General features: G+C 41.8%; 1 protein-coding gene across 6 annotated transcripts in view; it reads left to right on the forward strand.

Annotated features, from left to right (window-relative positions):
* SH3KBP1 (SH3 domain containing kinase binding protein 1) overlaps positions 1-20,817 on the forward strand; it is a 264,182-nt gene that overhangs the window by 73,007 nt on the left and 170,358 nt on the right. For 5 of the 6 annotated variants that reach the window (XM_058185828.1, XM_058185832.1, XM_058185829.1 and 2 more), the window contains exon 2: positions 609-732. In XM_058185828.1, coding sequence (XP_058041811.1) covers positions 609-732 — 124 coding nt within the window. The remainder of the gene's footprint in view (positions 1-608; positions 733-20,817) is intronic. The other variant, XM_058185831.1, reaches the window with a different exon arrangement.

Here is a 20,817-nt window from a genome sequence, read left to right on the forward strand (position 1 = left end):
ATTTATGCCGCCCCAAGGCTCTTTAAGATCACAGCATTTAAAGATAGCATTTTTCAATTGAATTATTGTTTTTTTGGTTTTGATTATTTAAACCTTAGAATAAATTAGATCTCTGCGATTACATATGTTTTGTATATTTTTCATTCCCTCCACCCCCCACGCAAGAGAGAAAAAAAACTAAAATGTTTGTTCCTGTTTACTTAGTGTTGTAACTCTCATAGCCCTAGCATTCGCTAGAAACACAAGAAATAATAGTTTGGGGTTTTATATTTTGTTTAATGTAGCTCTGGACAAAAACTTCTCCTCTTACTATAGCAAGACATGGAACTAATTCCCAAATAAACATTCAGAGGTTGTTACTTTAAAGGCTACAGTTTTGCATTTCCACATAATAATTCTACTTATGAGTTCATTATGGAAACCAGCATGTACAGTATAATCAATGGTTTGATTTATTTTATTTAGCCTTGAGTACCATCAAATACTATAGTTTCTTAGTTGTTTACCAGATTTGGAGACTCCAATGTTTATCACATGATTCATCTCTGTTCATGGATGTGAATTTTAAAAGGCACTCCCCCCCCCATTTGTTTTTATTTCTTACACAGGAAATAAAAAAAGAAGTGAAGAAAGAAAGTTTTGCCAGCAAAGCACCAGAATTATCTATGCATGAAGTTTCTAATGGAAATTCTTTACTATTGTCTGAGACAATTATTAGAACCTCCAAAAAAGGTAATACATTTTAATTGTAGAACTTTAATAAAGACAAATTATACCAGATACTTTAAGTGTGTCCTAGGTATCTCAATTTATTTCTTGTCCCTCATATTTGCTATAATAGAGACAACAGTATGGTCCTAGATTAGAGATCCTATCATATATTGAGTAGGATGAGAATGCTTGGGATAAAACTGCTATTGACCAAAATACTGATTTAAATGTACCCAACTGATTGCTATTGTTTGCTAACAGAGAATGCTGAATACAATTGCAACTATAGGAATTGCTACCCTTCTACTTTTTCCTAAAGAATTCCAATTTGTCATGAAATAAAGCTGAAATGGACACCAATAAATGGCATTCACCATTGATTATTCCATAGTTCATAGATCAAACACTTTGCTTCTAATGTATATTAGCATACATTTTATGAAGATTATAGATTATTATTTATACTCTTTGCTACCTTTTCTATAACACTATATTAAAACTAAAACTTTCCACTGTTTCCATTGTCAAATGGTACTCAACTTTCTACCAATTTTCCTGTGCTACTGTTTTTCTTAGTGCATACCCTGCACGATTGTGGGATCTAATTATTTTTGCAATGCCTTTAGTGCTTACAGTAAGGAATCAGTGCAGCAGACAATGGAGGGATTTTTTTTTGTTTTATCAGCACCTAATCACAGAATCTGAAAGGGAGTACCATATACATACATCATTATATAATGCAAATACACATAAGCACAAACACCTTTCTCACCAGTGGTGAAACCCAATTTTTTTTACTACCGATTCTGTGGGCATGCTGTTGCTTGGTGGGCGTGGCAGGGGAAGAATACTGCAAAATCCCATCCCTCCCCACTCCTGGGGGAAAGATATTGCAAAATCTTCTTTCGGACCCCACTCTGGGGCCAGCCAGAGGGGGCATTTGTCAATTCTCCAAACTACTCAAAATTTCCACTACTGATTCTCCAAACTACTCAAAATTTCCGCTACCGGTTCTCCAGAACCTGTCAGAATCTGCTAGATCTCACCCCTACTTCTCCCCTTCCCCCACCTCCCCAGTCTGTGTGTAGTGTTCTAAGTTCTTTCCTCCCCCCCCCCGGGGTCCGTTCCCCTAGTGGAGAACGAGGATAGTACTTCTCTGTGATGATTGGCGAGCCATTGCACCGGCTTCTGGACAGTGGGGCCCCCTAAAAGTGGGGTACTAAATAGGCTGCAGCATTTATAGCTGTCAAACATCTTGTCTCTAACTCTGTATTATCCCAATATTGTGATCGATTGCCCTTATTGCTGGCATGTGACGCCTCCCCATATGGGGTCGGCGCCATCCTGAGTCACCAACTGCCGAATGGAAGGGAAGTTCCGGTGGCATTTTTCTCCTGTACATTGGCTCCGGCTGAAAGGAACTACTCCCAATTGGATAAGGAGGCTTTGGCTCCGGTGTCCGGCATGAAGAAATTCCACAACTATCTATATGGATGGTCTTTTGAGTTAATTACCGACCACAAGCTTCTTCTAGGGATCCTATCTAGCGATCGACAAACCCGCAGATTCTGCCACCGCGGATGACTCGGACAATATTCCTGTCTGCGTACTCGTACACTTTAAGCCACCGGCCCGGAAAACATCTGGCCGATGCCGATGCATTGAGCCATTGCCTGCTGCCAACATTGCTGACAGACCCTGCGCCAGCCTCCCAAGTCTTGTTGATAGATGACTCGCCATTCCCAGTATCAGCTGCGGACATTGCCCATTTTTCGGCTCGAGATAATGTAATTTCCCAAGTCCTGGACTGGGTCAACAGGGGGTCCCTTCAAGCTGGAGTTGCAGCTGTATGCAATGAGGCAGATGGAGCTATCAGCTCAATGGGGATGCCTCTTATGAGGTCATCGGGTGGTGGTTCCTCCCCCTCTGAGGAAATCAGTGCTGACTACATTACATCAGGGCCACCCCGGAATTATTAGGATGAAGGCCCTGGGCCGCTGTTATATGTGGTGGCCCCATCTTGACAGGGATATCACTCAATGGGTCTCAACCTGTCAAAAGTGCCAAGAAATTAGATCTATGCCACCCAAAGACCAACCGAGGGAATGGGAGGAGCCCAGGGGCCCCTGGTCTCGAGTGCATATCGATTTGGCGGGACCTATGCAGGGGCAGATGTTCTTAGTGTTGGCTGATGCTTATTCGAAGTGGGTGGAGGTAGTTATTATGCACTCTACCACAGCAGAGGTCGTAATTAAAACCCTCGGGAGAATATTTGCCACGCATGGGTTACCTGATACTAGTGTCAGATAATGGGCCCCAATTTACGGCCACCTTATTTGAAACATTTTTGGCTAGGCTGGGTATTAGACATTATTTGATTGCCCTGTTCCATCCGTAGTAACAGATAGGCGGAACAAGCCGTTAGGTCTGCAAAAGAAGCATTACAGAGACTGGGCCCAGGAAATTGGCAGGAAAGGGTTGATGAGTATTTGTTAGTGCAGCATACCACACCATGACCGACCACTAACAAGAGTCCAGCCAAGATTCTAATGGGCCAGAAACTAAGAATCACACTAGACCGGCTCCATCCCCAGTATGCCCCTAGCAAACCATTAGATTCAATCAGCATGCACAAGCCATTTCAATTAAATGACACGGTTTACGCCAGGAACTATGGGGGGGCAACCATTTTGGATACCTGGAAAAATAGTAGAAATAACCGGGCCATGTTCGTATAGAAAAAATAATTGCTACCAACCTGCTTTCCATTGAGGACCTGTATACTGCACGAATCAAGAAGAGGGCCGTGAAAATATTTGCAGATCCCTCGCATCCTGGACATAAACTGTTTCAACTCCTACCCTCAAAACGACGCTATAGAGCACTGCATACCAGAACAAATAGACACAAGAACAGTTTTTTCCCAAAGGCCATCACTCTGCTAAATAATTCCCTCAACACTGTCAGACTATTTACTGAATCTGCACTACTATTAATCATCTCATAGTTCCCACCACCAATCTCCTTCCACTTATGACTGTATGACTATAACTTGTTGCTGGCAATCCTTATGATTTATATTGATTGATATTGATATATTGACCATCAATTGTGTTGTAAATGTTGTACCTTGATGAACGTCTCTTTTCTTTTATGTACACTGAGAGCATATGCACCAAGACAAATTCCTTGTGTGTCCAATCACACTTGGCCAATAAAATTCTATTCTATTCTATTCTATTCTATTCTATTCTATTCTATTCTATTCTATTCTAGGGTAGATATAGGTCAGGGCCGGTTTTGGAGGCGCCATAGGGATCAACTCAGGATGAGATGGCTTGTTGCAACACAAAAACAAAGTGATGATAACGAGGGAGAGGGAACGCCAATAGAGCCGAATAGCGAGGCCACGAGCAACCCAAACCCAGATGAACTTCGAGAAGCAGAGGAACGTGAAACAGGACACTTACCTGCTGCCGGCGGGAAGAATCCCAAAAGTTCTGACTATCCAATAGATGAGAGACCTAGTGATAATCCAGCACAGGGTGAGAAACCATCAATAAACGAGTTGTTGCAGGCTTCAGGGCCCCGATGTTCTAGCTGAATCAGGCATCGCCCAGCTTATCTTCGAGACTATGTCTGCATGAACGTGGTGGAAAGGGGTGTAGTTCTCCCCCCCCCCGGGGTCCGTTCCCCTATTGGAGAACAAGGATAGTACTTCTCTGTGTTGATTAGCGAGCCATTGCACCGGCTTCTGGACAGTGGGGCCCCCTAAAAGTGGGGTACTAAATAGGCTGCAGCATTTATAGCTGTCAAACATCTTGTCTCTAACTCTGTATTATCCCAATATTGTGATCGATTGCCCTTATTGCTGGCATGTGACGCCTCCCCATATGGGGTCGGCGCCATCCTGAGTCACCAACTGCCGAATGGAAGGGAAGTTCCGGTGGCATTTTTCTCCTGTACATTGGCTCCGGCTGAAAGGAACTACTCCCAATTGGATAAGGAGGCTTTGGCTCCGGTGTCCGGCATGAAGAAATTCCACAACTATCTATATGGATGGTCTTTTGAGTTAATTACCGACCACAAGCTTCTTCTAGGGATCCTATCTAGCGATCGACAAACCCGCAGATTCTGCCACCGCGGATGACTCGGACAATATTCCTGTCTGCGTACTCGTACACTTTAAGCCACCGGCCCGGAAAACATCTGGCCGATGCCGATGCATTGAGCCATTGCCTGCTGCCAACATTGCTGACAGATCCTGTGCCAGCCTCCCAAGTCTTGTTGATAGATGACTTGCCATTCCCAGTATCAGCTGCGGACATTGCCCGTTTTTCAGCTTGAGATAATGTAATTTCCCAAGTCCTGGACTGGGTCAACAGGGGGTGGCCACAGGGTCCCTTCAAGCTGGAGTTGCAGCCGTATGCAACGAGGCAGATGGAGCTATCAGCTCAACGAGGATGCCTCTTATGGGGTCATCGGGTAGTGGTTCCTCCCCCTCTGAGGAAATTGGTGCTGACTACATTACATCAGGGCCACCCTGGAATTGTTAGGATGAAGGTTCTGGGCCGCTGTTATATGTGGTGACCCCATCTTGACAGGGATATCATCCAATGGGTCTCAACCTGTCAAAAGTGCCAAGAAACTAGATCTATGCCACCCAAAGACCAACCGAGGGAATGGGAGGAGCCCAGGGGCCCCTGGTCCCGAGTACATATTGATTTGGTGGGACCTATGCAGGGGCAGATGTTCTTAGTGTTGGCTGATGCTTATTCGAAGTGGGTGGAGGTAGTTATTATGCACTCTACCACAGCAGAGGTCATAATTAAATCCCTCTGGAGAATATTTGCCACGCATGGGTTACCTGATACTAGTGTCAGATAATGGGCCCCAATTTACGGCCACCTTATTTGAAACATTTTTGGCTAGGCTGGGAATTAGACATTATTTGATTGCCCTGTTCCATCCGTAGTAACAGATAGGCGGAACAAGCCGTTAGGTCTGCAAAAGAAGCATTACAGAGACTGGGCCCAGGAAATTGGCAGGAAAGGGTTGATGAGTATTTGTTAGTGCAGCATACCACACCATGACCGACCACTAACAAGAGTCCAGCCAAGATTCTAATGGGCCAGAAACTAAGAATCACACTAGACCGGCTCCATCCCCAGTATGCCCCTAGCAAACCATTAGATTCAATCAGCATGCACAAGCCATTTCAATTAAATGACACGGTTTACGCCAGGAACTATGGGGGGGCAACCATTTTGGATACCTGGAAAAATAGTAGAAATAACCGGGCCATGTTCGTATAGAAAAAATAATTGCTACCAACCTGCTTTCCATTGAGGACCTGTATACTGCACGAATCAAGAAGAGGGCCGTGAAAATATTTGCAGATCCCTCGCATCCTGGACATAAACTGTTTCAACTCCTACCCTCAAAACGACGCTATAGAGCACTGCATACCAGAACAAATAGACACAAGAACAGTTTTTTCCCAAAGGCCATCACTCTGCTAAATAATTCCCTCAACACTGTCAGACTATTTACTGAATCTGCACTACTATTAATCATCTCATAGTTCCCACCACCAATCTCCTTCCACTTATGACTGTATGACTATAACTTGTTGCTGGCAATCCTTATGATTTATATTGATTGATATTGATATATTGACCATCAATTGTGTTGTAAATGTTGTACCTTGATGAACGTCTCTTTTCTTTTATGTACACTGAGAGCATATGCACCAAGACAAATTCCTTGTGTGTCCAATCACACTTGGCCAATAAAATTCTATTCTATTCTATTCTATTCTATTCTATTCTATTCTATTCTATTCTATTCTATTCTATTCTAGGGTAGATATAGGTCAGGGCCAGTTTTGGAGGCGCCATAGGGATCAACTCAGGATGAGATTGCTTGCTGCAACACAACAACAAAGTGATGATAACGAGGGAGAGGGAACGCCAATAGAACCGAATAGTGAGGCCACGAGCAACCCAAACCCAGCTGAACTCCGAGAAGCAGAGGAACGTGAAACAGGACACTTACCTGCCACCGGCGGGAAGAGTCCCAAAAGTTCTGACTATCCAATAGATGAGAGACCTAGTGATAATCCAGCACAGGGCGAGAAACCATCAATAAACGAGTTGTTGCAGGCTTCAGGGCCCCGATGTTCTAGCTGATTCAGGTGTCGCCCAGCGTATCTTCGAGACTATGTCTGCGCAAACGTGGTGGGAAGGGGTGTCGTGTTCTAAGTTCTTCTTCCCCCCCCCCCGGGGTCCGTTCCCCTAGTGGAGAACAAGGATAGTACTTCTCTGTGTTGATTGGCTAAGCCTGTTGACAGCAGGTATAAAAGGGCTGTCAACAGAGAGGGAGAAAGTTTTTTGTTAGTTTGTATTTGTCACTGCTGTTAGATATGTTAAGGTTAATAAAGTAAAATACCTGCTATCCAGAGTTTTGCCTACACCTTGCCGGCACCTGAACCCACAATATAACACTGTGTATATATAAAATATTGAGAGCGGGGGGGGTGGATAAGGACATATGTAATTATCAAGCAGATCAGATGTTTTTCAACTTTCCATTAATTTATCTTCAAGCATAAATGTGTGTGTTTGCATACGTATAGATACGTACTGTATATAAAAATTTATAGTGTTTTATGCATACCTGGAGGATTGGTTTCTTCTTGAGAAGTTAATAGTAACAGTATGGAAGTGATAATAAAGTTGCTTCAGTTTTATGTGGTAGAACTGTGGTAAGAATGCACCCCATCCCAATCCTTTGACTAATGCCCCAAAATAGTAGTAAAAATAAAACTCAAAACCAGGAAAAGAAATACAGAAGCTGCTAAAAGTAAAAGAACACCAGCTCAATTTTTTCCTTCTTCCCCTAATAGAAAGCAGCTGTAGGCAAACAGCCAGACAAAGCTCAAGCTGTGAAAGAGAAACAATGTTGCAATTGTGAACTTGAGTAACCCCAGTCATTGAGAAACAATTACTCAAGCCTGCCCATCCATTAACAAAGGCATGCAAGAGGCAGTAAACAGACCAAAGAAGAAGAAGAATAGAAGAAGAATAGAATTTATTGGCCAAGTGTGATTGGACACACAAGGAATTTGTTTTGGTGCATATGCTCTCAGTGTACATAAAAGAAAAGAAAAAACCCTTCATCAAGGTACAACCTTTACAACACAAATGATGGTCATAGGGTACAATTTAACCCTTAATGATAGCAACAAAAAGTTACAGTCATACAGTCATAAGTGGAAAGAGATTGGTGATGGAAACGATGAGAAGATTAATAGTAGTGTAGATTTAGTAAATATTTTGACAGTGTTGAGGGAATTATTTGTTTAGCAGAGTGATGGCCTTCGGGAAAAAACTGTTCTTGTGTCTAGTTGTTCTGGTGTGCAGTGCTCTATGTCGTTTTGAGGGTAGGAGTTGAAACAGTTTATGTCCAGGATGTGAGGGATCTGTAAATATTTTCATGGCCCTCTTCTTGATTCGTGCAGTATGCAGGTCCTCAATGGAAGGCAGGTTGGTAGCAATTATTTTTTCTGCAGCTCTAATTATCCTCTGAAGTCTGTGTTTTTCTTGTTGGATTGCAGAACCGAACCAGACAGTTATAGAGGTGCAAATGACAGACTCAATAATTCCTCTGTAGAACTGGATCAGCAGCTCCCTGGGCAGTTTGAACTTTCTGAGTCGGCGCAGAAAGAACATTCTTTGTTGTCGTTTTTTGATGATGTTTTTGATGTTAACTGTCCATTTTAGATCTTGCGATATGATAGAACCTAGAAATTTGAAGGTTTCTATTGTTGATACTGTGTTGTCAAGTATTGTGAGAGGTGGAAGTATGGAAGAGTTTCTCCTAAAGTCTACCACCATTTCTACAGTTTTGAGTGTGTTCCATTCCAGATTGTTTCGGTCGCACCACAAGGCTAGTCGTTCGACCTCACGTCTATATGCGGATTCATCATTGTCTCGAATGAGACCAATCACTGTTGTGTCATCTGCGAACTTCAGTAGTTTAACAGATGGATCGTTGGAGATGCAGTCATTGGTATACAGAGAGAAGAGAAGTGGGGAGAGCACACAGCCTTGGGGGGCCCCTGTGCTAATTGTACAGGTATTTGATGTGATCCTGCTTAGCTTCACCTGCTGCTTCCTGTTTGTTAGGAAGCTTGTGATCCACTTACAAGTCTGTTCAGGTACTTGTAGCTGGTTTAGCTTAGTTAGAAGAGTGTCTGGAATGATGATATTGAATGCTGAATTAAAGTCTACAAAGAGGACCCTTACATAGGTCTTTGGAGATTCAAGATGTTGTAAGATGTAGTGCAGAGCCATATTAACATCATCATCTGTTGAACTATTTGCTCGGTATGCAAATTGCAAGGGGTCTAACAGCAAATCCGTGATGGTTTTCAAGTAGGAAAGCACTAGCCTTTCAAAGGCTTTCATGACTACAGATGTTAAAGCAACTGGTCCGTAGTTATTCAGTTCCTTGATAGTGGGCTTCTTCGGCACTGGGATGATGGTAGAGCATTTGAAGCAAGAAGGAACATAGCACATCTCTAGTGATTTATTGAAGATATGGATGAAGATGGGGGCCAATTAGTCAGCACAGACTTTTAAGCAAGAAGGAGTTATTTTGTCTGGGTCTGGAGCTTTTCCTGGCTTTTGTCTGTGAAATAGGTCCTGCACTTCTTTTTCTGTGATCACTAGAGGTTGTGAACCCAATGGGATGGGGTCAGTTGTAGGAGGCTTGGCTGTTGTTGGTGTGTCTGAGATGGGGGTTATGGAGATAGGTGGCTGTAGTTTCCTTTCAAACCTGCAGTAAAACACGTTCAGGTCAAGATAACAGGATAAAATCAATTACATATGCCTGACAGGATTAGGACCAAGGTGATAATTAAGATCCACCATGAGCCTTTGGGAAAAAAGTAAAAGCAATCAAATAATAAAAGCACACAAAACAAACCACAAAATTAACAAAATATTGAAAACTGTATAAAAATCCTTACACTCACCAAGCTAATTTGTCAGCCACTGCAGAAATATGCTTCTGTCACTAAAGTTTCTGGCAACTAAATAAACGGACCTTCTTTCCTTGTGGGCAGCCTCCATTTTATTTCCAGCGTCTCTCTCCCAGCTTAGATTTTCCTTCCAACAGAACATAGCCACAACTATACAGGGCATGGAAAACAGGAGTTCAAAAGATGACCAAACAAGTTGTATTTTGAAGACAGGTTTAATGAAGTGAGACAAATATATTCAGTAAACGTCTGGTGTAACTTTTTTCTATAATGCTAGATACTCTACATGAACTTTCGTAAATCCCTTTTTTATTACATTTATGATGCAGTTAGTTTCTTATTTCAGTGTTGTTTGTGACAGACAATAATGTTTTTATAAGAATCCAGCAAATGTTTTTATAAGTAATTACTGGCTTTAGCTGGGTTAAAAAGGAAGAAATAATGCTAACATTAGAGAATATGACAGGACATGAACTAGTGGTTTGAATTTCACAAGATCTTTTATATTGAGATGCCCAACTGCCTTCAAGCTGAGGGCCACATTTTGTCTGTAACTATCTTATAGTTGCATTCAAAGTTGTGTATGCGTTCAGGTTAAAAATAATTATATTGCATTTCTTTTACATTTAACCATTTTACCCACATCAATATTTCTATTTAAATTAATTGAACATCAATTAATCACCAGTCATGAAAGTTTTCTTTTCTGGCACATTACAAACTACAATTGGAAATTATTTAGAGGTCACACACAAAGCTTCTCCAGGGAATATGTGGACCTGAGGTCTCAAATTAAGTTATTTTCTTTGTGTGAGTTTTGTTTTCAAAAATTAGAAATCAAGTTGCTTCAAAGGTATTGTTGCATTTACAATACCTGTATCTGGGGTGCATTGCAGCAGTTTAATCTGGAATTATCCCACATACCTGTTAATTCTTAAAACAGAACTAATTGATGTTCAATGATTGGTATGCATTTCTCCCATAAGAATTTATTTTAGATTATTATTGGTTTAAAATTAGGTCTGCTTTCTGAGGTCCAGCATTGTCTTCTGTGGGTCTAGGAATTAGAATACCAGTTTGGTGCACCTTTTACTAACTTAGTCTGTATTTTATAAATACATTGTTTTGCTAGAACTAGTTGTAATTAATTCAGTTTTGACAGAACAAAAGACAGTGTTGACTTTAGAAAATTTGTTTTTTTTTAGTACATTCTTCCCAAATCACAGAATGCTGATTCTTTTTAATATTAATTATACAAAGCTTGCAACATCTTAATCCAACATTAAGACCTTAAAGAGGCAAATGTTATAAGAAACAAACATGTAGACAATATATCAAACCTATTAAATTATTTACATAAATTTAATGTTATGTTAAACACCTGTACCTAAAAATTGTGGAAGGATTTGAAATATTTTTTTAAAATCTTTGTGGCATTCAGTTTTAAAAAGTCTAACAATTTCTAGCATGAGCCTCTACAACAGCTTTGGTTTTAAAACTACAAGCTGAAACAGCTGTGTTCTTTACCATGCACTTATGCTATATATATATTTAAAAATATACCTCCAGCTATTGTGGTTTTAACAGCTGTCAGCTCTTTCTTATTTTGTTCAGAAAATTCTGTATGTAGGGAAATGAAAAAATTAATGTAGGAATAATGAACAACCTGGGAATCTTTGAATAAAGTCATCCTTGGATGGGATCCTCTTAAGGGGTTATATACGTTTTGACAAAAGAAAGGTAGAGATAGACGAATATTAGGGCACTAGAGTCCCTAATTAAAGATAAAGATAGAAAAATATTAGGGCACTAGGGTCGAAATAAAATATAATAATTGATGTGCAAGTTCCAGAATATAAACCCTGAGAACCAAAATTACTGGTTCAATTTTGCAGTGGTAGTTTTACAAGATTATTCTAGTGTTCTAAAAGACTTGGCATTACTTTTTGAATTGGATTTATGGAAGCAAATGGGAAGGCCATGTATGAAATTGGGGATTAGGCCTCTGGGTTCTAAAGGCCCCGAAATGAAAAGGAAGCATGTTCTGTTATAACAGCAGCAATTTTAAGTCCTAAGCATTCTTGATAGTGTTTTTATAGCCATGAACTTTTACTAGCCATTTAATTTTTAATGTCCACTGCAGTCCTGCTTTTATATAAGATGTTTTTAAATGTTGCAGTACAGTTTTCAAATCAAATGAAAAAGGAATCTAATAAAAAGAGAAAAATCATATTTATTTGCTTTGCTAAAACATGTAATATTTATGATAACTGCAAATTATTTTTTTCCTTCTGCTGGCTTTATTTTATAGTTTATTGTTTCCTTTAGTCTGATAATACAGATTTATTTACAGTCACTTTTTTAAAACCTATTTCCATTGTTGTGGTATATGCTAACCCCATAAAGAGAATTGTCTTAAAGAGGTTCACAAAACAAAGAAAAAACAGTGTGGAATTAAGTTCATGGGGCGGGGTGGGGGGAGAGATAATAATAATAATAATAACAACAGAGTTGGAAGGGACCTTGGAGGCCTTCTAGTCCAACCCTCTGCCCAGGCAGGAAACCCTACACCATCTCAGACAGATGGTTATCCAACATGTTAAAAATTTCCAGTGTTGGGGCATTTACAACTTCTGAAGGCAAGTTGTTCCACTTATTAATTGTTCTAACTGTCAGGAAATTTCTCCTTAGTTCTAAGTTGCTGCTTTCCTTGATCAGTTTCCACCCATTGCTTCTTGTTCTACCCTCAGATGCTTTGGAGAACAGCCCGACTCCCTCATCTTTGTGGCAGCCCCTGAGATATTGGAACACTGCTATCATGTCTCCCCTAGTCCTTCTTTTTATTAAACTAGACATACCCAGTTCCTGCAACCGTTCTTCATATGTTTTAGTTTCCAGTCCTCTAATCATCTTTGTTGCTCTTCTCTGCACTCTTTCTAAAGTCTCAGCATCTTTTTTACATTGCGGCAACCAAAACTGAATGCAATATTCCAAGTGTGGCCTTACCAAGGCATTATAGAGTGGTATTAACACTTCACATGATCTTGATTCTATCCCTCTGTTTATGCAGCCCAGAACTGTGTTGGCTTTTTTAGCAGCTGCTGCACACTGCTGGCTCCTATCTAAATGGTTGTCCACTAGGACTCCAAGATCCTTCTCACAGTTACTACTATTGAGCAAGGTACCACATATACGGTGACAGAGGCAATGAACATAATGCAACTCATAGTCAATATAAATTAGCACTTTAGCTGAATGAAAAATAATTTATCCTAATGTAGCCATTTTAAAGAAAGTTTTCAGAATAGTATAAACCAGTGGTCACCAACTGGTGGTCCGTGGACCACTGGTGGTCCACAAGAAAATTTTGGTGGTCCACAGAAAAATTATTTACACTAAATCAGCGGTTCTCAAACTATAGCTCCTGGACCAGATACGTGCAATGAATGTTTGTGTTGCTGCAGAGAGTCTCCCCTTTCTGGATCTTTTTGTGTGGGTCGGAAGGTGGGAAAAATTCCAACTTGGGGTCTGCTTCAGCCTCCTGGTGTGGGGCTTTGGGCGCATGCTGGAGTGAAGCACCACTGGTAGTGAAGAGCCAGAGGGCCTTGTTCCAATGGGGTGCATCATGGCCTGGAACTGGCTGACCATCTCAGCCTGCTGAGCCTCCAGGCGCCAGTACCTGGCCTTGCACTCCCGCAGGTCTTCCCTCTGTTTGGAAAGCCTATACTCATAGTCCTCAGTTTTTTTTGTTTTTTGTTTATTTACATTTATATCCCGCCCTTCTCCGAAGACTCAAGGCGGCTTACAGTGTATAAGGCAATAGTCTCATTCTATTTGTATATTTACAAAATCAACTTATTGCCCCCCCAACAGTCTGGGTTCTCATTTTACCTACCTTATAAAGGATGGAAGGCTGAGTCAACCTTGGGCCGGGCTTGAACCTGCAGTAATTGCAGGCTGCTGTGTTCTAATAACAGGCTTCTTACCAGCCTGAGCTATCACGGCCCTCAGTGAGGTCCTTCTGTTGAGCCTCCTTCTCGGTCAGATCTAATTTGAACTGAGCCTGCTGTTTTGCCAACTCTTTCTCGTGGCTTCCAAATCTGACAGCTGCTTAGCTCCAACTGCTTCCTGTTGGGGCCCTAAGGAGCCCACGTGGAGAGGCTAGGAGTGGCTGGCAGGGGAAGGGCGAAGAGAGGCCAGCAAGGTGCCCCTCAACGTGAGTGACATCAAGTTGAACATGCCCACCCAGTCACATGACCTAGCCATGCCCACCCAGCCAGTCATTAGGCAGATCATATTAGTGGTCCATGGGATTTAAAATTATGAAATTAGTGGTTCCTGAGGTCCAAAAGGTTGGTGACTCCTGGTATAAACTGTCTACCTCCTCTTAAGCTCTCAGAGAAGATTCGGGTATTACATTATAACCTGTCCACATTTACAAGATTTTGCATGACTTACACACACCTGATTTGGTATATGTGTGTGTGGGGAGACAAAATGTGTTTACACAATAAATAAATATTTATATTATTTTCAGTTTTATCTATGACTTGTTTCATTTTTACTGGGACTCCTCCAACACAGGTAGCAAAATGTTAGTCTGTGGGGTTCGGATCCTCTAGTTGGAATGGAACTCCCAAACCATTCCACTTTAGATTACTATAAGCAGTATAGGACCTAGCATTCAGCAGCTTCAGGAAGGAATGTTTAGAAGTACTATATATGGATTGACTAATATTCTTAATATAGTTAAAATTAACAATACTTCATTTTATATTATAACAAAATATGTAATAATAAAGAATAAATAATTTTTAACAAAATATATTAAAAACAGACAACAGATTATTACATATTACTCAGTTCTGAATATTATTCATAAAATGGTGTTAGTTAACCAGTGGTGATTTAAAAACAGTTTTGACGCTGATCTCAGGGGTGATATCCAACTCATCTCGAAAGCATCAATTTAGGGAAGATGAAGGTGGTTCTTATAAAATTAGAAATAATGAAAATAATTCAGGGAGAGAAAAGTAGTCATCCTCCAACAAAACCAGTGGGAGAGGTCAAATGTCCTAGTTCTCATTCTTCACTAAGTGTTTAAAGTCTGTTTGGGGCAGAGTTCTTTGCTGTAAACTTGTCAACTGCTAGCATAAATATAGCACTGTATTTTGCTGATTTTAGCTTTCCTGAAATTGCTATCAAACAGATAGCTATAACCCATCGTGTCACTGAGGCGAAAGGCATATATGAGTCATTTAGAACGCACCCATTTTTATAAACTGTTTCAGCTGATACCAGTCAAGCCCCATCGTAGCAGGCCCAGAATATTTTCTGGTTTACTTTACAGTTAGAATTCTTTTGGTTTTATTTAATTTGAATTGTTAACCTTTTCTCTTAGGATTTACCAGAAGATGCAGCTAATAGCATTTTTATAAATAAATAGCATATTTCTGAAAAAGTTAATCATGATCTCTATGAAATCATACATGGATTTTGCATTTACATTGAAAGCTAAATCTGGCCCTAGGTTTTACCTCAGTTTACCTTCCCAATAAGCAACTGAGTCAGAAGATCATTTAAAAACAGTTTATTAGGGTACCCTGATAAAATAGGATGTCTCTATGAAAAAGGAGAGAGAGCCCTGAGCCCCATGTTTCATTCATTTTTATAGTTAACACTACAAAGAAAATGCAAGAGGAAAGTTGATTCGATAGGGTAAAAGTAACCTCCCCTTTGCATAGGCAATCAGTTACATGTAGTCAAACATGTTACATATTTGCATCCCATAATATCGTGTTCATTAAAATGAGGTCTGACATGAGAAGGGGCGTAATTGTAAGGAAAATGATGTTTGGAGTTCACAAAAGAGATTAAACCAGACCCCAATTTGTACTAACAAACTTTTTCTTATCTGGAGCTGGTCTCCAGGTTGTTTATCAGTTTAGGAATGTTAAAAGCTAATAAACCTGAACATCATTTTAAAAGAGAGAAAACAAATCACATTAAAATATAAAGTAACTATGTTAGTTAACAAATTACAAAACCCATGTCATTTGCCCCTCAACATGGAATCAGAATTTCCTAAACTATTTTTCTGGGTAGGGCCAGTGATGGGATTCAGCCAGTTCGCACCAGTTCAGGAGAACCGGTTGTTAACTTTTTGAGCAGTTTGGCAAACTGGTTGTTGGAAGAAATAATGAGGGCAGAGAACCGGTTGTTAAATTACTTGAATCCCACCACTGGGTAGGGCCCTATTCTCATTGGCTTGACCAGAGATCATTTTGCTGCTTTTGTTTTAATTTATCTGTTCCAGGGAAGAAAGATTACTGCTACGTCCTGTTCCCATTCCTCTCCGTTCCTGTGATGGGAACGAAGGTGTGCTCTGATTGGTTTCGTGTCAGTTGGCGCCGAGTATAAAAGAGTTGTCAAAAGATCTGTGCTGCTGCTGTTGTTGTGAGCCAAGCAGCCGCCTGTTAGACTTATATTAGCCACAATAAACTGTTAGCCTTTACTGCTGTCTCGCCTCAATCTGTCAGCCCTTGTTCAGGAATAGAACAATTGGCGACGAAGGTGGGATGTGTCCCAGAAACAAGAGCTGACACTATCCCGAGCTGGAGTCAAAAGCAACGATAAGTCGTAATACCTTACAATGATCCAGAAATTTTGAGAACTAAGGTGCCTATCCCCAACAAGAATGGCAGCAATACCCTCTTTTGCCACATTCAGCCCAGCAACAGAAATGTGGGACACATACCTAGATAAATTTGAGTGCTTTTTGTTAGCAAACAAGTACACAGAAATTTCAAATGATAGATGAAAAGCATATTTTTTAACATTTTGTGGATCTGAGGTGTTCAAGACAGCTAGAAACTTACTAGCACCCCAAAAAATACATTTCATGGCATGGGAGATGTTAATGGCAAAATTAAAAAGCCATTATGCCCTGATGCCATCTATAAAGCTGTCAAAAGATCCGAGCTACTGCTGTTGTTGTGAGCCAAGCAGCTGCCTCTTAGACTTATGTTAGCCAGAATAAACTATTAGCCTATACTGCTGTCTCGCCTCAGTCTGTCAGCCCTTGTTCAGGAATAGAACAATTACAGAACTTACTAAGCATTGAGAAACATATTTCCTTTTTTTAAAAAAAAAGAAAAAAGAAAACCTAAGGTTTTAAATGCCATTGTGCCAATATTTTGGAATTAGCTTTGGCATTGGGCCAGGAAATAACTGAAATTCTAAAGTGATCAGGTACTGCATGTAATTATACTGGGAAGAGGGAACCTGGCTGGAAGCAGATGAAGAAATCAAGATATAAAGGAAAGGGTTTTTGTAGGCAGGTGTATCACTTTTCAAGAAGATGGGCAGTATCTCAGATTGAAGGAATGTAGTCCACCAAGATAAAAAACAGAAATAAATAAAAATGTGTTTAGGACTGTGAGGAAAGACTGCTGTAGACAGGTTTCAGAGAAATATAAAACCAGTGGTGGGATTCAGCTAGTTTGCACCACTTCGGGAGAATGGGTTGTTAACTTTCTGAGCAGTTTGGCAAACTGGTTGTTGGAATAAATCATTAGGGCAGAGAACAGGTTGTTAAATTAGTTGAATCCCACCACTGTATAAAACCTCTACAGCATATGCATTATATTCATGCATTTTATATTTGTGATTTAACTTTTGGCACTCAATATGGTTAAAGTATCAAACGTAAGTCGAATCTAAAATATGGAGTACAGTACACACAGGCCTTCCTTGACTTTGGCCACCTCCTTGTAGTTTTCTCAATGTCAGTTTTTTACCAAGGGTCCCGGGCTTAAAAGCATGGTTATATGGAACCAACAAATAATTATGTGATTTTTGGAATTAGAGAGTTTTTCACATTCAGTGATGATGTTCAGAAATCAACATACCTGATTCCATGATGGCCTTGGACCTGACCCAGTTAGTTGATGGTCCCACTCACATTGGGGGAAACACCCTGGACTTAATTTTTGTCTCTGGACGGTTAAGAGATTTAGTCACTCTACCCTTGTCATGGTCGGATCATTCTCTCCTTCGGTTAGACGTTCAAACTGCCAACCCGCACCGCAGGGAGACAGAACCGACGCGTTGGTTCCGTCCCAGGTGCCTGATGGACCCGGAGAGGTTTCTGACGGAGCTTGGGCCACTTCCTGAGGACCTAGCCCACGACTCGGCTGAAGAACTCGGCGCTGCCTGGGAAAGGGCGGCGGCGGGGGCCTTGGACCGCATCGTGCCTTTGCGGCCTCTGACCCGGCGCCGATCTCAACCAGCTCCTTGGTATTCCGAGGAGCTGAGAGAGCTGAAGCGCCGGAAAAGATGCCTAGAGAGTGGTTGGAGGGCCAGCTGTTCTGAACCTGATCGAACACTAGTAAGATCTCATATTCAGACCTATCTAGTGGCGATAAGAGCGGCGAAGTGTGAGTATTTCTCTGCTCTTATTGCGTCGGCAGATAACCGGCCAGCAGCCTTGTTTAGGATGACCCGCTCCCTTCTTATTCAGGGAGCCAGGGAAGATCCCTTGCAAGGCCGTGCTGAGGATTTTGGACAATATCTGCACGATAAAATTGCTCAGATTCGGGATGGGCTGGACACAGATTGGGTAGTTTCGGATGGGATGACGGAGGTGGTTCTTGAGCCTGTCATCTGGGAGAAGTTTGACACTGTGGCTCCCGAGGACATGGACAGGAAACTGAGGAGGCTGAATGCAACCACATGTTTATTGAACCCATGTCCCTCCTGGTTGGTACTGGCCACACAGGAGGTTACACGAGGCTGGCTTCAGGGAATTGTTAACTCTTCTTTGAGGGAGGGTGTCTTCCCTACAGCCTTGAAAGAGGCTGTGGTGAGACCCCTCCTCAAGAAGCCCTCCCTGGACCCAGCTGTTTTATCGAACTACCGTCCGGTCTCCAACCTTCGTTTTGTAGCGAAGGTTGTTGAGAGTGTGGTAGCGCATCAGCTCCCTCAGTACCTGGATGAAACTGTCTATCTGGACCCGTTCCAGTCCGGTTTCCGGCCTGGGTACAGCACAGAGACGGTGTTGGTCGCGTTGGTGGATGATCTCTGGAGGGCCCGGGACAGGGGTTGTTCCTCTGCCCTGGTCCTATTAGATCTCTCAGCGGCTTTTGATACCATCGACCATGGTATCTTGCTACGGCGGCTGGAGGGGTTAGGAGTGGGGGGCACCGTCTTTTGGTGGTTCTCCTCCTTCCTCTCTGACCGGTCGCAGATGGTGTTGGCAGGGGGGCAGAGATCGACCGCGAGGTGCCTCTTGTGTGGGGTGCCTCAGGGGTCGGTTCTCTCGCCTCTCCTGTTCAACATCTATATGAAGCCGCTGGGCGAGATCATCCGTGGTTTTGGGGTGCAGTGTCATTTGTACGCTGATGATACACAGCTGTACATTTCCACCCCTAACCACCCCAGTGAAGCCGTTGAAGTGATGTCCCGGTGTCTGGAGGCCGTGCGGGTCTGGATGGGGAAAAACAGGCTCCGACTCAACCCTGCCAAGACCGAGTGGCTGTGGATGCTGGCGTCCCGGAATAATCAGCTGATGCCATCGCTGTCTGTGGGGGACGAGTCATTGGCCCCCACAGAGAGGGTCCACAATCTGGGCATCCTTCTGGATGCACGGCTGTCATTGGAAGAGCATATGACGGCCGTCGCCAGAGGAGCTTTTTATCAGGTTCACCTGATACGCCAGTTGCGTCCCTTCTTAGATTGGGATTCCTTATGCACAGTCACTCGTCACTTCCCGTCTGGACTACTGCAACGCTCTCTACATGGGGCTCCCCTTAAAGAGCACCCGAAGGCTCCAGTTGGTTCAGAATGCGGCCGCGCAGGTGATAGAGGGAGCGACTCGTTGCTTCCATATAACACCTCTCCTGCGCAGGCTGCACTGGCTTCCGGTGGTCTTTCGGGTGCAATTCAAGGTGTTGGTCACCACCTTTAAAGCGCTCCATGGCATAGGACCATGTTACTTACGGGACCGCCTGCTGCTACCAGCGACCTCCCATCGACCAGTGCGCTCCCATAGGGAGAGTCTCCTCAGGGTGCCGTCAGCCAGACAATGTCGGCTGACGATACCCAGGGGGAGGGCCTTCTCTGTGGGGGCACCAACCCTCTGGAACGAGCTACCACCAGGTATCCGCCAACTCCCTGATCTTCGGACCTTTCGACGAGAGCTGAAAACATTTCTGTTCCATTGTGCAGGACTGGCCTAATGGGTTTTAAAATGGGTTTTTTATTGGTTTTAAGTGTTCAGCCAATTTTGAATTTTCTTTTTAAACTGGTTTTAATTTTTGTATTAACTGTTTTACTCTGGCTGTAAACTGCCCTGAGTCCTTTGGGAGAAGGGCGGTATAGAAATTTAAACAATAAATAAATAAATAAATAAATAAATATATGACAGTACATCAAGAATATTTAAACACTATACAATATGTTGTATTTTGTTATAGAATAGGATAGAGTAGAGTAAAGTAGAGTAGAGTAGAGTAGCGTAGAGTAGAGTAGAGTAGAATTGAATTGAATTCTTTATTGGCCAAGTGTGATTGAACACACAAGGAATTTGTCTTCAGTACAGAAGCTCTCAATGTACATAAAAATACATTCATCAAGAATCATAAGATACAACACTTAGTGATAGTCATAGGATACTAAATAAGCAATCAAATCATACTAGGAAACTAACTAAAACAATATAAATTGTAAAAATACATAGTCATAAGTGGGAGGAGATAGGTAATAGGAAGGATGAGAAGAATAATAGTAATACAGTCTTAGTAAATAGTTTGATAGTGTTGTGGGAATTATTTGTTTAGTAGAGTGATGGAATGAAGGGAAAAAACTGTCCTTATGTTTAGTTGTTCTGGTATGCAGTTCCCTATAGTGTCGTTTTGAGGGTAGAAGTTGAAACAATTTATGTCCAGGATGTGTAGATATTTTCACAGCCCTCTTTTTGACTTGTGCAATAATGGAAGGCAGGTTGGTAGCAATTGTTCTTTCTGCAGTTCTAATTATCCATTGAAGTCTGTGTCTGTCTT

The sequence above is a fragment of the Ahaetulla prasina genome, chromosome 5, assembly GCF_028640845.1.
Source record: "Ahaetulla prasina isolate Xishuangbanna chromosome 5, ASM2864084v1, whole genome shotgun sequence".
Classification (NCBI taxonomy): Eukaryota; Metazoa; Chordata; class Lepidosauria; order Squamata; family Colubridae; genus Ahaetulla; species Ahaetulla prasina.